The sequence below is a fragment of the Octopus bimaculoides genome, chromosome 3 (genome assembly GCF_001194135.2).
Source record: "Octopus bimaculoides isolate UCB-OBI-ISO-001 chromosome 3, ASM119413v2, whole genome shotgun sequence".
NCBI lineage: Eukaryota > Metazoa > Mollusca > Cephalopoda > Octopoda > Octopodidae > Octopus > Octopus bimaculoides.
In genome coordinates, this window is record NC_068983.1 from 90,132,725 (window position 1) to 90,145,774 (window position 13,050).

General features: G+C 37.6%; 1 protein-coding gene across 4 annotated transcripts in view; it reads left to right on the plus strand.

Annotated features, from left to right (window-relative positions):
* Positions 1–1,246: 1,246 nt before the first annotated feature.
* LOC106882588 (dual specificity testis-specific protein kinase 2) overlaps positions 1,247–13,050 on the plus strand; it is an 81,196-nt gene continuing 69,392 nt past the window's right edge. Inside the window, exons 1-3 of one of the 4 annotated variants that reach the window (XM_052966304.1) lie at positions 1,251–1,386; positions 1,635–1,687; positions 3,331–3,685. In XM_052966304.1, coding sequence (XP_052822264.1) covers positions 3,362–3,685 — 324 coding nt within the window. In that variant the 5' untranslated portion in view covers positions 1,251–1,386; positions 1,635–1,687; positions 3,331–3,361. Of the gene's footprint in view, positions 1,387–1,634; positions 1,688–1,707; positions 2,058–3,045; positions 3,164–3,330; positions 3,686–13,050 lie in introns of those variants that run through there. The other 3 variants (XM_052966303.1, XM_052966302.1, XM_052966305.1) reach the window with 3 other exon arrangements.

Here is a 13,050-nt window from a genome sequence, read left to right on the forward strand (position 1 = left end):
TATATATGTATATATACATATACATATATATGCCTGTATATGTGTATGTACATTTATGTATACTAAAATGAACCTGTCATGTGTGCATGTCCCTGTAACTTAGCAATTCAGCAAAAGAGACAATAGAATATTCACCAGTCTTTAAAAATAAGCTCTGGAGTGAATCCACTCAAGTAAAATTCTGCTAGGTGTTGCCCCTGGATGGCCACAGTCTAGTGACTGGTGCAAGTAAGTGGATAAAAGAACAGAGATACACATCGATAGTTACCTTGGGCAAGTGTCTTCTACTATATCCTAGTACCAACCGAAACCTTGTGAGTAGATTTGGTAGACAGAATCTGAAAGAAGGCCACTGTATATGTATGTATGGATGTTCTTTCTTTCTTTCTTTAATTTAGTGTCAATTTTCACCAGCCACCTACTTGGTAGCAAGGTTGTAAAGGAAAGCATCTTGTTGTGTTCATCATCTTTTAAATCTTAAGATGGTCTTGCAGATTTCTAAAGTCCCAGATATTGTGATCTTTGTACTGTATGAATTAAGGATTTGCATTCTCTCCCCAAGAACCCTAGTTCCGCCATACTTTGCTCTAGACTGTTTGGTATATATTCTGTTGCTCCAGTAATAATTGGCATGAAGCTGAAAGTGTGTCTCCTATATGTATGTTTGTATGTATGTATGTGTGCATGCTTACACACACACACACATCTGTGTGTATGTATATATGTATATGTCTGTATGCGTGTTTTACTATCTTCTTGCCTTGATATTGGACAGTGGTAGTAAGCAAGTGTCACTGTCATGCAGGATGTGTTCTTCATTTCCAATCTGCTATGTGAACATGTATAGGCACAGTGAAATATTACTTGAAAATAGGTGAGGGTTGGCAATAGGAAGGGCATCCAGCCATATGCAGGCCTGGATAGGTGGCTGTTTCATACACACACACATTCTCTCTTTCTCTCCCTCATATATATTGTGTTGATATTTTCAACTGATGCAACCATATCTGATTCGTCGAGCGCTTCAATTCTGTGTGTATACATATATTTACTTGATTGCTGACATTTAGCAATGGTTTCATGCATTGTTGTGATATGTCATTTTCTATCATTAATAAAACTGTTTGGCATTTTTTACAATACGGGTATGCTAGTGTATATATATATATATATATATATATATATATATATATATATATATCAGTTGGAAGTAGCACCGCAATTGGTAGAGCACAACAGAATCATTTTACATTATCTAATTTGTGATCTTTGCATTCTTATTTTAAATCCTACTCTTTTGTGCCTTTGATTGCTCTGTGATTGATAAAACAATATCAAATACTGCAGTCGATTCGACCTCCATTAGAAAATTGCCCTTATGCTTGCGTAAGTGAACCATTCCTTTCTTTTTCTAACTTCGCTCTTATTTGACAGATTGTAGACGAATTTTGTAATTGATATTAAGGAAGTTGACTGAAATACTTGCACAATAATAAAACATGTTTGTTGTCGTCTGGTGCTTTTTCTTCCTTCTCTTTGTTTTAAATTAGAATTCATTACTATTCATTAATTACTGAGTAAAATTAGCCACTTTTAATTTAAAGTTTACATTCTCTTTTTTCTCTCATATGTAGGCATAAGTGCGCGCGTGTGTGGGGCGGAAACCAACGTGACAGTAATACCCAACGTAATTATCAATTATCACACTCAATGATTTAGTGCCAAAGAATAACAATATTTACATCGTTATAAATATTCTATGGGATAAACATCGAATTGATGAATTCTTGTTTATTGACGTTCATATTCAATCACCATACCTTATGTTTTTAGCACACCTGTCAAGATTTTCTTTTTTTTTTTCTCACAGAGATTTTAATAATGCTACAAAACTTTGATTATCTTGTCTTTTTTATCTATCTTCCAAATAGTTAGTTTCAAGTTAAAAACTTGAAGCTATAGTGAACAATTAAAAAAAACAAAAAAAAAAAACAAACTAAAATTAAGTTAACAACTTTTAACGTATTTATCAGGGAAAAACTGCCAGTTTCAGAATGGTTTGTATCTATTATCTTTCTGTTTATTTACAACTTATCAGTCAAACAATGCATACTCGAGTGACAGTCTTAAAACTTAGTTTGATTCCTTATGTTTTTTAGTTTCGAGACCGACCCACCTGGAATATATATCTGTATACGTGTGTGTGTTGTTTTCTTAATTCTATCCAGTCGTATTTTAAAGATTTCTAGCTATTAGACAGCAGTGACGTTTGCTTATAAAAATTTTATCTTAACAATATTTACAGGTATTTCCTCTCATTCCAGATAAGAATAGAACTAAAGAATAGAATCGACAGGTTTTGTTCTTCATGGAAAGTTGATGAGGGGGAAGAGAATCCTAACAAAATAAGCGAATTATTTTTTCATGTCTGTGTGGTATTTATTTTGAGTTAGATCATTTACTTCACGTGCTGGCTGCTGTTTGTTGCTGTAGGTAGAAACGGTATACTTTTCGTCGATCTGTTTATAAAAGCTAAATCGCCTTCCTGCTGCTATGTTGCATTGCCCTCTAACGGAACAACACTCCAGCTAAACTCTCTTTTGAAATACTCCAGCAATAAATAATCTCAATTATTTTGAAATGCTTTATACCATCGCAATATAACTAGCATTGAGAAATGTTTAATGTTAAACAACCATCCGAACATTTTGTTAGTATTTCACTCTTATCAGCATTTTAAACAAATAGCTTTTATTCTTTTCTCTTATCATTCCTTGGAATGCTAAACGTTAGTGGTCTACTTGGAAAAAAAAATCTAACGCACCAAACAGTAGTTGCTGCAGATATTAATGCCAGCGTTACTTCAGTACCACAGCAACACCCCCTCCCTTTCTTCGCTGTTGTATCCTTCAGAAAAAATTAAATTTCCTTTTAGAATTTTTATTATTGTTTATCGCAAAGGCTTATTTTTAATTATCACTTGCAACATAGACATTATTGTACTTTTGATTCTAGTAGGTGAATGACCAATGTGTATATTTATAGAAATACGCAGTCTTTCGCGTCATTGACGAATTTTACGTGGGAAGATTTCACTCTAGCTAACCATTTTGGTACACACTGAAGCTGTTTAGTGTTAATCTTCGATAAGCATATTGTTAAGGTATGTGTTCATTACGCAAATCCACTTTTACCTTCAAAATCTAACATTAATGATATAAAAAAATGGAAGTAATTGTAACAAGTAATTTGTATTTTTGTATTGTTAACATGAAAACTAATTTTGTTGTCATTCGAACTAAGGTTGATTGTATTTTTACATTCGTTTAGGTACCTGTTTCTGATCATAAAATTTTATAGAATGGTTACTAGTCTCCAAACAGGAGAGAACGGCCAGCCGTTCAGTAGTTATCTTAACGGTCCACGGAATCACTTTCGTAGTAGTATGAAAGCTGTTCGCAGCCAGACCATCGATTTAGGTGAAGAAAGTAGATTTTTTGATGATGAAGATGATGATAACGAATCGGATGTCTCAAATAATTTGTGTCAGGCAGCAGGCAGTAGTTACCGACCTACAAGCTCGAACTCATGTGAAGCTCTTAAACATGCCGTTTCTGCTCTCACTCGTCTTGATGACTTCATTTGTGAAAAAATTGGAAGAGGCTTTTTTTCAGAAGTTTACAAGGTAAATATATTTACAATTTTAATCTCCTTTTTCTTTCATATACTTACAACAGATGTGTGCAAGATACGGGACTATTTTGCTTTTGAAATCTGTATTATTAAAAACATAACTTTGCACCAGTTTTAACCTTCCACGCTGCAATTGATTTTTTTTTTGGCTTATTTCTTTACTGTTTTTGAATGATAAAATTTTGGAGAGCTGTTAACGTCTATAAATCTTCCATATCATTTTTTTTCTGAATGAATGTATTTCAGTAGTTGCCAGAATCTTGGTGAGTGACAGGGTTGGTGGCTTTGTTTCTTATTTGGACTTCAAATTTTCTTTTGTTCATATCAACCAGAAAATAGTTTGGTCGTGTGTTTGGTGTTAATTTGTTTTGAGGGTATGATCCATGAGTAATGACTGTCATTATAACACACACCTGGAAAAAAAATTGACGGATTAAAATATAAAAAGTCAGAAAATAACTCTACTTTATTATCCAATGTAGAGTAAGATAGATAAGAATTAATATTTAGAAACTCATCAGAAACACTGAGAAGACAAAAACTATCTATAGATGCATGGCGTTAGTAGATGTCCACATATATACAAAATATTAAAGATATGTGTGTGGTTAAAATGTTTGTTTTGCAACCATGTGAATCTGGAATACATTGTACAGTACCTTGAGCAGGTGTTTTCTGCAATAACCTTGTGTTGACGAATATCTGGAAAAATTGCACTTTCTTCAAAGTTCTCTGACATATTTGTTCTTTACAAGTAAAAGATGTTTCTTACTCTCAAAACTCCCATGAACCAGTGATTAGCCTATTGGAAACCTATAACCAGCAACACTGTTCAGCTACTGCTATATTAAATCCTTACTTAGAGCCTTTAGATTCTCTTCAATAAAAAGAAATCAATAAATCAGACGATAATTAATGAAATATACAAATAGTTTAGTAAACCAAACTTTATTCTGGAAACAAATTCAATTCAAAATTAGAAAACATCTATTAAAAGCGAACTTGACTAAAATGCACCTGACGGAAGAATAAATGAGAATCTTATAAAAAAAATTTTAAAAATCAAACTATACAGCATGCATTACAACCAATTATAAACTAGCTTTAATAATATATTACAAAAATTAAAAATTTGATCATCATCACCATCCTTATTTAACACCTATACTCCATGCTGGAATGTTTGACAGGACCTGACTAGCCTGAAGGTTGCATTGGTGTCCAGTGTCTGCTTTGGCAAGGTTTCTACAGCTGGGTACTCTTTCTTGACATTAAATCTAATGACATGTTACTTATTATCTCCCTCTTAAAATAGCTACAATATTCAAAATTATCTCTATACAGATAAACTTAATATACTCACCAAAATTGCTTAAATTGGTACGAGGTGCTCTTCTTGTATGCAAGAAGAGCACAGTCACTTAAATTGACCCGAATACATACTGAAGGAGTAAGCTGTATTTCTGTTTTGAATGGTAGGCTTAACATGCCACCTTAAGCATCAAACTCCAGTTTCTCCTTGTCTACATTTTTTTCTGCAAGTATTAGCCTGTTGATGTTCAGGTTAGATATCAGCAGCATTGATCTCTCAGTAAATTATATGGGTACTGCCTTTTCTCTTTGGAGTAACTTATTACCGAAAAAACAGTTTGGCTCACATTCAAAATGACTGGAATCATATTATGGTTTGCTGAAAAGTTCATACAGTTAGATTTCTTTAGTACTTAAAAAATCTGATGTGATTGACTGTTCAAAAGTTGATTCCATCACTACTAATAACTCATCTTAGAATAGATTGTTCCAGCACAGCCTTAACTGTGAGAGCCAAAACAAACTAAAGAACTTACCCAGAGAGTTTGCTTTGACAAAAAAAACAAAAAAACATTCACACTACACTCACCATTACTAACCATTCTAATCTAATATCAGATTCTAGCTTCACAAATTGGTCAAATATCAAAACTGCTGATTATTGACATTTTTGCATACTTTGGCAACACTTTGTCCTTATCAATTGTAAAGCCATTAGCAGAATTGTCAAAGCTACTATCACTTTGGATAGACTTCACAAGATCTTTTGGATAAAGAAGGATTACAAGCTGAAGATCTTCAGAGCTGTTGTTCTGCCGAATTTGCTCTTTGGTATTGAAATGTGAACTGTTTATAACAGGCACACCAAAATGGATGGCAATTGTATTCCAAAATGTTTCTTTTTATAGAAAGTTATGTTAAATCTTCAATCAGTGGACAGCACAAATGCTACAAGGACATTCTCAAGACCCTCCTAAAAGACTTCATCATCAATTGTCATGAGGAGTCTTGCTGCTGAGAGACTTACTTGGTGCAGGCTCAAAAACAGTGTCACTGCATCTAAGAAAACCAGAAACTGACAAGCTTAGTAATAGATGAAGTTGAGAAAGTCCAGAGCTGGAATATTGCTAAAAAAGGACTTGCCACCCACTCCCAGACATACCATTTAAGTGCTTCAAACCGTAAGTTATGACATAATCATTGTCCATGTGGACAGATGAATAAGGATACTTAACTAAAGCATGACGTTTAGTGGGTACCAGCTTTATATGCTTATTTTTAATCATGATGTTCTTCCAGAAAACCTGCTGCAATTGTTCCATTGCATATCATATATCTATCCACCCCATCACTGTGTAATCCCAGAATTCCTAGGATATTCAGGATGTTGAATTTGTGTTTAGGTCTGTTTGACAAAAGCAATCCTGAAACACCTTGTAACTACATGTACAACTTCACTATCCCATACTATCCTAAAGTTTTAGACTAAACTTTGTCAAATCTGTCTTCAGCTTATGTACCTGAAGTGAATATCAGCAGAACAGCAAATCATATCTATTAATTTGTTCCAAATATGCAGTTCTTCAACTCTATTCTTATTCCACCAACAAATAATTATATCAGTTAAGTTTCCATATTTTCTGAGTCTAGTCAAATAAGTATTACTAACATATTACTTTTGATTTAATAAATTATACATTTCTAGCCACAAAAATTATCTTTGTGCTTAATATTTTAATGACAGCCTGTCTGATAAACCATTATAAATACTCAACTCTCAAGGGAGCCTTTCCCAGTCAACCTTCAAATTACATTCTTCTGTCTTAAATAAGGACAGAGTACATTGAATAAGGTAGTCTTTGACGTACCTCTCATCATCATCATCGTTTAATGTCCGTTTTCCATGCTAGCATGGGTTGGACGATTTGACTGAGGACTGGTGAACCGGATGGCTGCACCAGGCTCCAATCTGATCTGGCAGAGTTTCTACAGCTGGATGCCCTTCCTAACGCCAACCACTCCGAGTGTAGTGGGTGCTTTTACGTGCCATCGGCACGAAGGCCACTCACACGGTACTGGCACTGGCCATGCTCAAAATGGTGTTTTTTACGTGCCACCTGCACAGGAGCCAGTTCAACGGCACTGGCAACAACCTCGCTCGAATGATTTTTTAACGTGCTGTTTGTGCTCCACTGGCACAGGTGCCATTCATTGAATATGGTTCAATTACGATTTTGATTTCACTTGCCCCAACAGGTCTTCGCAAGCAGAGTTTAGTGTCCAATGAAGGAGAGATTGGCATGGGTGCCAGTCATCGAATTTGGTTCAATTTTGATTTCAAATTCACTTGCCTCAACAGGTCTTCGCAAGCAGAGTTTAGTGTCCAATGAAGTAAAGATATGAATAAGTGAGCTGGCTACACTTCTGGCAGAGGCCACAGATTATGCTCTCATAGGTTTGCCAGGTCTTCTCATGTACTGCATATTTCCAAAGGTCCTGGTCACTTGTCATTGCCTCGGTAAGGCCTAAAGTTCGAAGCTCATGCTTCACCAACTCATCCCAGGTCTTCCTGGGTCTACCTCTTCCACAGGTTTCCTCAACCATTAGGGTGTGGCACTTTTCACACAGCTATCCTCATCCATTCTTGCCACATGCCCATACCAGCGCAATCATCTCTCTTGCACACCACAACTGATGCTTCTTAAGTCTAACTTTTCTCTCAAGGTACTTATACTCTGTTGAGTATGCACACTGACATTACACATCCATCAGAGCATACTGGCTTCATTTCTTGCGAGCTTACGCATGTCCTCAGCAGTCACAGCCCATGTTTCACTGCCATGTAGCATGGCGGTTCGTACACATGCGTCATACAGTCTGCCTTTTACTCTGAGTGAAAGGCCCTTTGTTGCCAGCAGAGGTAAGAGCTCTCTGAACTTTGCTGAGGCTATTCTTATTTTAGCAGCTACACTTTCAGCGCACCCTCCCCCACTACAAACTTGGTCACCTAGGTAGCGGAAGCTATCAACTACTTCTAGTTTTTCTCCCTGGAATGTGGCAAAGGTTGTTTTCTGCACATTTTCAGTGTTTATTGCTCCTGAGCATCTGCCACATACAAAAACTATCTTGCTAGTTAGCCTTCCTTTGATATTGCTGCACCTCCTATGTGTCCATTGCTTATACTGGGTACATCTTATGGAGTTTCTACCTACGCCTTTTCTACAGATCGAGCAGGGCCATCTACCTGAAGGGGTTTGTGTTTTGTCTACCTTCCTACTTATTAGGACTTTGGTTTTAGTTAGGTTGACACTTAGGCCCTTCGATTCTAGTCCTTGCTTCCATACCTGAAACTTCTCTAGTTCTGATAGTGACTCAGCAGTTAGAGCAAGGTCATCAGCATAGAGGAGCTCCCATGGGCAATCTGTCTCGAATTCCTCTGTTATAGCCTGGAGAGCTATAAACAGGAGGGGGCTGAGCACTGAACCTTGGTGAGCCCCTACCTCTACCCGGAATTCTTCACTGTACTCCTTGCCAACACTCACCTTACTGACAGCCTCCCTGTACATGGCTCACACAGCTCTCACTAACCATTCTTCTATCCTTAGTTTCCTCATTGACCACCAGATAAGGGATTGGGGGACCCTGTCAAAGGTTTTCTCCATGTCAACAAAAGCCAAGTACAGAGGTTTATCTTTGGCTAGGTATTTCTCCTGCAGCTGTCTTACCAGAAATATAGCATCAGTGGTGCTTTTCCCTGGAATGAACCCAAACTGCATCTCATCTCAACTGACTCTCTCCCTAATTAGTTGGGCTATGACCCTCTCAGTGACCTTCATTACCTGGTCCAACAACTTGATACCTCTGTAATTGTTTGTATCTAAAGCGTCACCTTTACCTTTGTAGGAGTTGACTATGGTGCTGCTACACCAGTCATTGGGTATGACTCCTTCGTGTATCACCTGGTTAAGAATACGGGTGACTAGGCTATAGCCGACACTGCCAAATATTTTGAGCACCTCTGCAGTGATTCCTGATGGGCCAGTGGCTTTCCCTGTGTGCATACTCTTGATCGCTTTATCTACCAAGGTACTGTCAATTAGGATAGCTGGTCCCTCTGTTGGGTTAACATACGGCAGACTCTCTTTCTCCCATTCATTCTCTTTATTAAGCAACCTTTCATAGTGGCGTCTCGAAACCTCTCTCTTTGCAGCCTCATTTAGTGCAAGTGAGCCATCATCCATGCGGACACATTTCTTTCCTACGACATTCTCTCTCACTCACTGTCTTGCAACATGAAATACCTCTTGGTCCTCATGGCGCAGAACATTGGCAAATTTTTTCTTATCTGCTTCCCCTCTGGCTAAGTAAACCTGTCTCCTAGCTTTCCTTCTGGCAGTCTGATACAATTCCCTGCTACCTCCGTTCTTCCAATCCTTCCAAGCCTGTTTCTTTTGTCTAATAGCCCTGTGAATCACATTGTTCCACCACCACATTACTTCGGGTCGAGAGGGGACTTTGCACGAACAACAGATCTGGTCGGTGGCTCTCTGCAGGTTGTCCGGTAGAAACCTCCAATTGTCTTCTACTTTGTGTGATGCTATATCCCCTTCTATTTTGTCAAATGCTTCGAGTAAGACATTTCTAAATCTCTGTCCATTTGCAGGATCTTTAAGCTTCCAGACCCTTCTCCTCCAAGCTGGTCTACTTCTGGGCATCCATTTAGCCTTGATCCCGAAGTCGCTAACTACTAATCTGTGTTGAGGGGTACATTCTTCGCCTGGGAAGGTTTTGGCATTTATAAGAAGTCCTCTTTCCCTATTTCTGGCGAGGATTTAGTCAATTTGGCTAGTGTGTCTTCCGGAACGGTAGGTGACTAGGTGACAGGCAGGTTTCCTGAAGTTAGTATTGCAAACCAAAAGATCATTTGCATCACAGAACTCCAGCAGTCTGGTTCCCTCCTCATTGCAGGAACCAAAGCCATAGCCTCCATGTACGCCATGGAAGTCCCCTGCATGTTGTCCAACATGTCCTTTGAAATCACCAACCACAAAGAGAAGGTCCCTGTCATTCGTCAATGAGGTAGTTTGCAACAGGGTGTCATAGAATTGGTCTTTCAGCCCATCCGGTAGCCCCGGTTGAGGGGCATAGGCCAAGATGGTGGTAGCTAACCTATGGCGAAACACTAGTCTAATCTTAAGTACTCTGTCACAAACTATGACTACCTCGATTACCTTATCAACCCATCTCTCTGCAAGAAGTATTCCCATGCCTCCCGACCCCATCAGTGTTCCCTGCCCAGAAAATCTTGTACTTGTGTTCTTTCCCTGTGAGGAACCTAGCAGAACCTCCTCTCCACCTTACTTCTTGGATGCAACACAAATCTACGTGTCTCCGTTCAAGCAACTCAACAATCTCACCAGACCTACCTTTTAGTGTACCGATGTTGAAAGTGCCAATTCTGACGGTGTGGGAGGTGTGGACCTGTGAGACCCTGGGATGATGGACAGCAGTGTCCTGTGCCTGAAAAGAAGGCTTGCATTTGGCAGAATTCATAAACAAACAATGCCTACAACCTGCATACACTACACCATCTTTATGCGCTATATGATCGGTAAAACCCTGGGTAGGGGAGGGATGGCATTAGGCCCTTAGAAGTGTTCGTGGGAGACAACCAAGGATAACAGAGGATAAGAACTTCCGGTACTGGTGGGGTGGGGGAGGAGTATACCACGAGCCAGTAAGTTTAAAGCGAGAGCCACTTCTGCATTTTTATACTATGGTTGACAAATTTAGTGAGAATGAGTTAAAGAAATGATGAACTTGAATAAAGTAAAGTAAAATAAATAAATAAATAAAGCGTGGTGATTAAAGGAATGCATGAATTTAAGACAAACAGGGAGACGAATCAAACAGGCGATGTTTACATGATCTACGCTGAAAACAGGAGTATATGAAAGGTTGAAAGAAAAGCTCTTATATATTCATCTTCTGGATTTCATATTCTGTCAGCAGAGGAATTCGAACTTGATTAGGAGAAAGTAGAATATTACTGGCCATAGCTGGAATGCTAGGTCTGTTCTGTTGGGAGTGACCTGAGAATAGACAACAATATGAGATGTTACTGTCAGTCTCTGCTATGCTTCTGAATTTACATGCTCTGTATCTTTCCCTTTTAACTCTATCATTTTCAGCTGGGCTACTGAAGTCATGACACTATCATTTTCAACTGGGCTACTGGAGCCATGACTCCAAATTTAAATCCAACAATTGTGTTCTTGTGCAAAATAGTTAATGCACTTTCAGTCTGCCTGGATGCTAATAGTTTCTACTCATATGTTGTAATTGTATGGTTAGTGGTGAGAAAGGAATTCAACTAGAAAAATATTTGCTGCAATAATAACCATATTGCTAAAATTGCTAAGAACTACTCTAATATTGCCAGCATAGATATAAAATGGATTAAAACATTAAAAGAAATACAGAGCACTTAAAATCTATGTACAGGGTATCCCAAAACTTAGGCGACCAACTTTTTTCAATTTTACTAAAGTAAAATATTGTTATATTTCAGGTTCAAGTGTTGCAATGCAACGGTAAAGGAAACACAATTATGACACTACCACATTTATTCAATGTGATCACCTCTGTCTCAAATTACAGTCTAGGTGCAAATTCTTCACATATGGCATGCAGCTGTTCTTGCAGAATCATTTCTGGTGTGCCTTCAGAGCTTTGAGCAAAGCATGAGGAGTGCTTAAGACCCTCGTCTCCAAAATGGATCAAACAGAAAAATTCAATGGGTTGAGATTTGGGCTTCTTGAGGGCCATACATCCTTGCCTATGAATGACAGACTATTTTCCCAAATTCAGTGTTGTGTCTGTTTGGAGTTGTGGGATGGTGCCAAATCCTGTTGGAGGCTCCAAATTGCACCTTGAAAGTGCTCATTTGCCTATGGAAGCAGTATGAGTCTACCTTCGATGGAGCCAGATACACTCCAAAGTTGGTCATTCTTGTTATTTACTGTCTGTTTGATGTCAAATTTCTTTCCATCAGTGATCACCAGGTTGGGCAGTGTCTTCAGCAATCTGATGCAGGATAAGTTGACTTCTCTCCAGTCTCATAGCCTTATAAATTTGCATGAACTCATGACAGTGGATCATCTTGGAGGAGTGGGTCCTGAGATTTTCCTTCAGCACTTGATACATCAATGTTCAACTTATTTTTGCTGTGGTAGCCAGTTTTCTGACAGAACAATGAGGCTTTCACCATATCTTTTCTCCAATACTTTTGATAAGCTGAGGGGTCCACACACTTCTTTTTTGGCTATGTCCAGGTCGATCAGTGGTGGAACCAGTCTCTTAAAATTTCTTGTCAATTTTCCAGACTGTTATTCAGTTAAGCATTTTTGCTATAGCTGTATTACTCTTGCCTCTTTCGTGGAGGGTTATGATTATATTTTGGTCTATAACCATTATCTTTATTAATCTGAATTTATTTAGTCTGAAACGAAAAGAAAACACTTTTATGATGTATAAATTTGATATGATGTATAATTTTCATATCTTACCACATTTATTGATAGTTATTAAAGCCTGAAACTTGAGAATACCCTGTAGTTCAGTTCTAGACTCCTCCTTCCAACATTTATTGAACACTTGTCTTCATATCCTTGTCATTAAACTTGTATTCTATTTGTTATTCTGTGCATTATTATTTAATGCTGCCAGATTCCTGTTAACCTTTCGTTAATATATTTCTAACCAATATACCCCTTGTGTGTTTCAATTAAATTCGAAAATAATAAAATAATCATGAATTTAGACTGGTTTCATAAAACAACTCTAACTTTTTATTTATCAATATACTAATATGATTTTGGAATGCAATTTAACAAAAGGCTCTTAACCAAATGTTTCATAAGTTTTAACTCAAAGCAAATCTTATGAAACAGTTTTGATTCAAAGTAATCTAATTACTTGTAAATACAGGTAAATTCAACAAAATGTAGATAATTAAAATTTTGTTTAAACAGCATCATCCAGTGT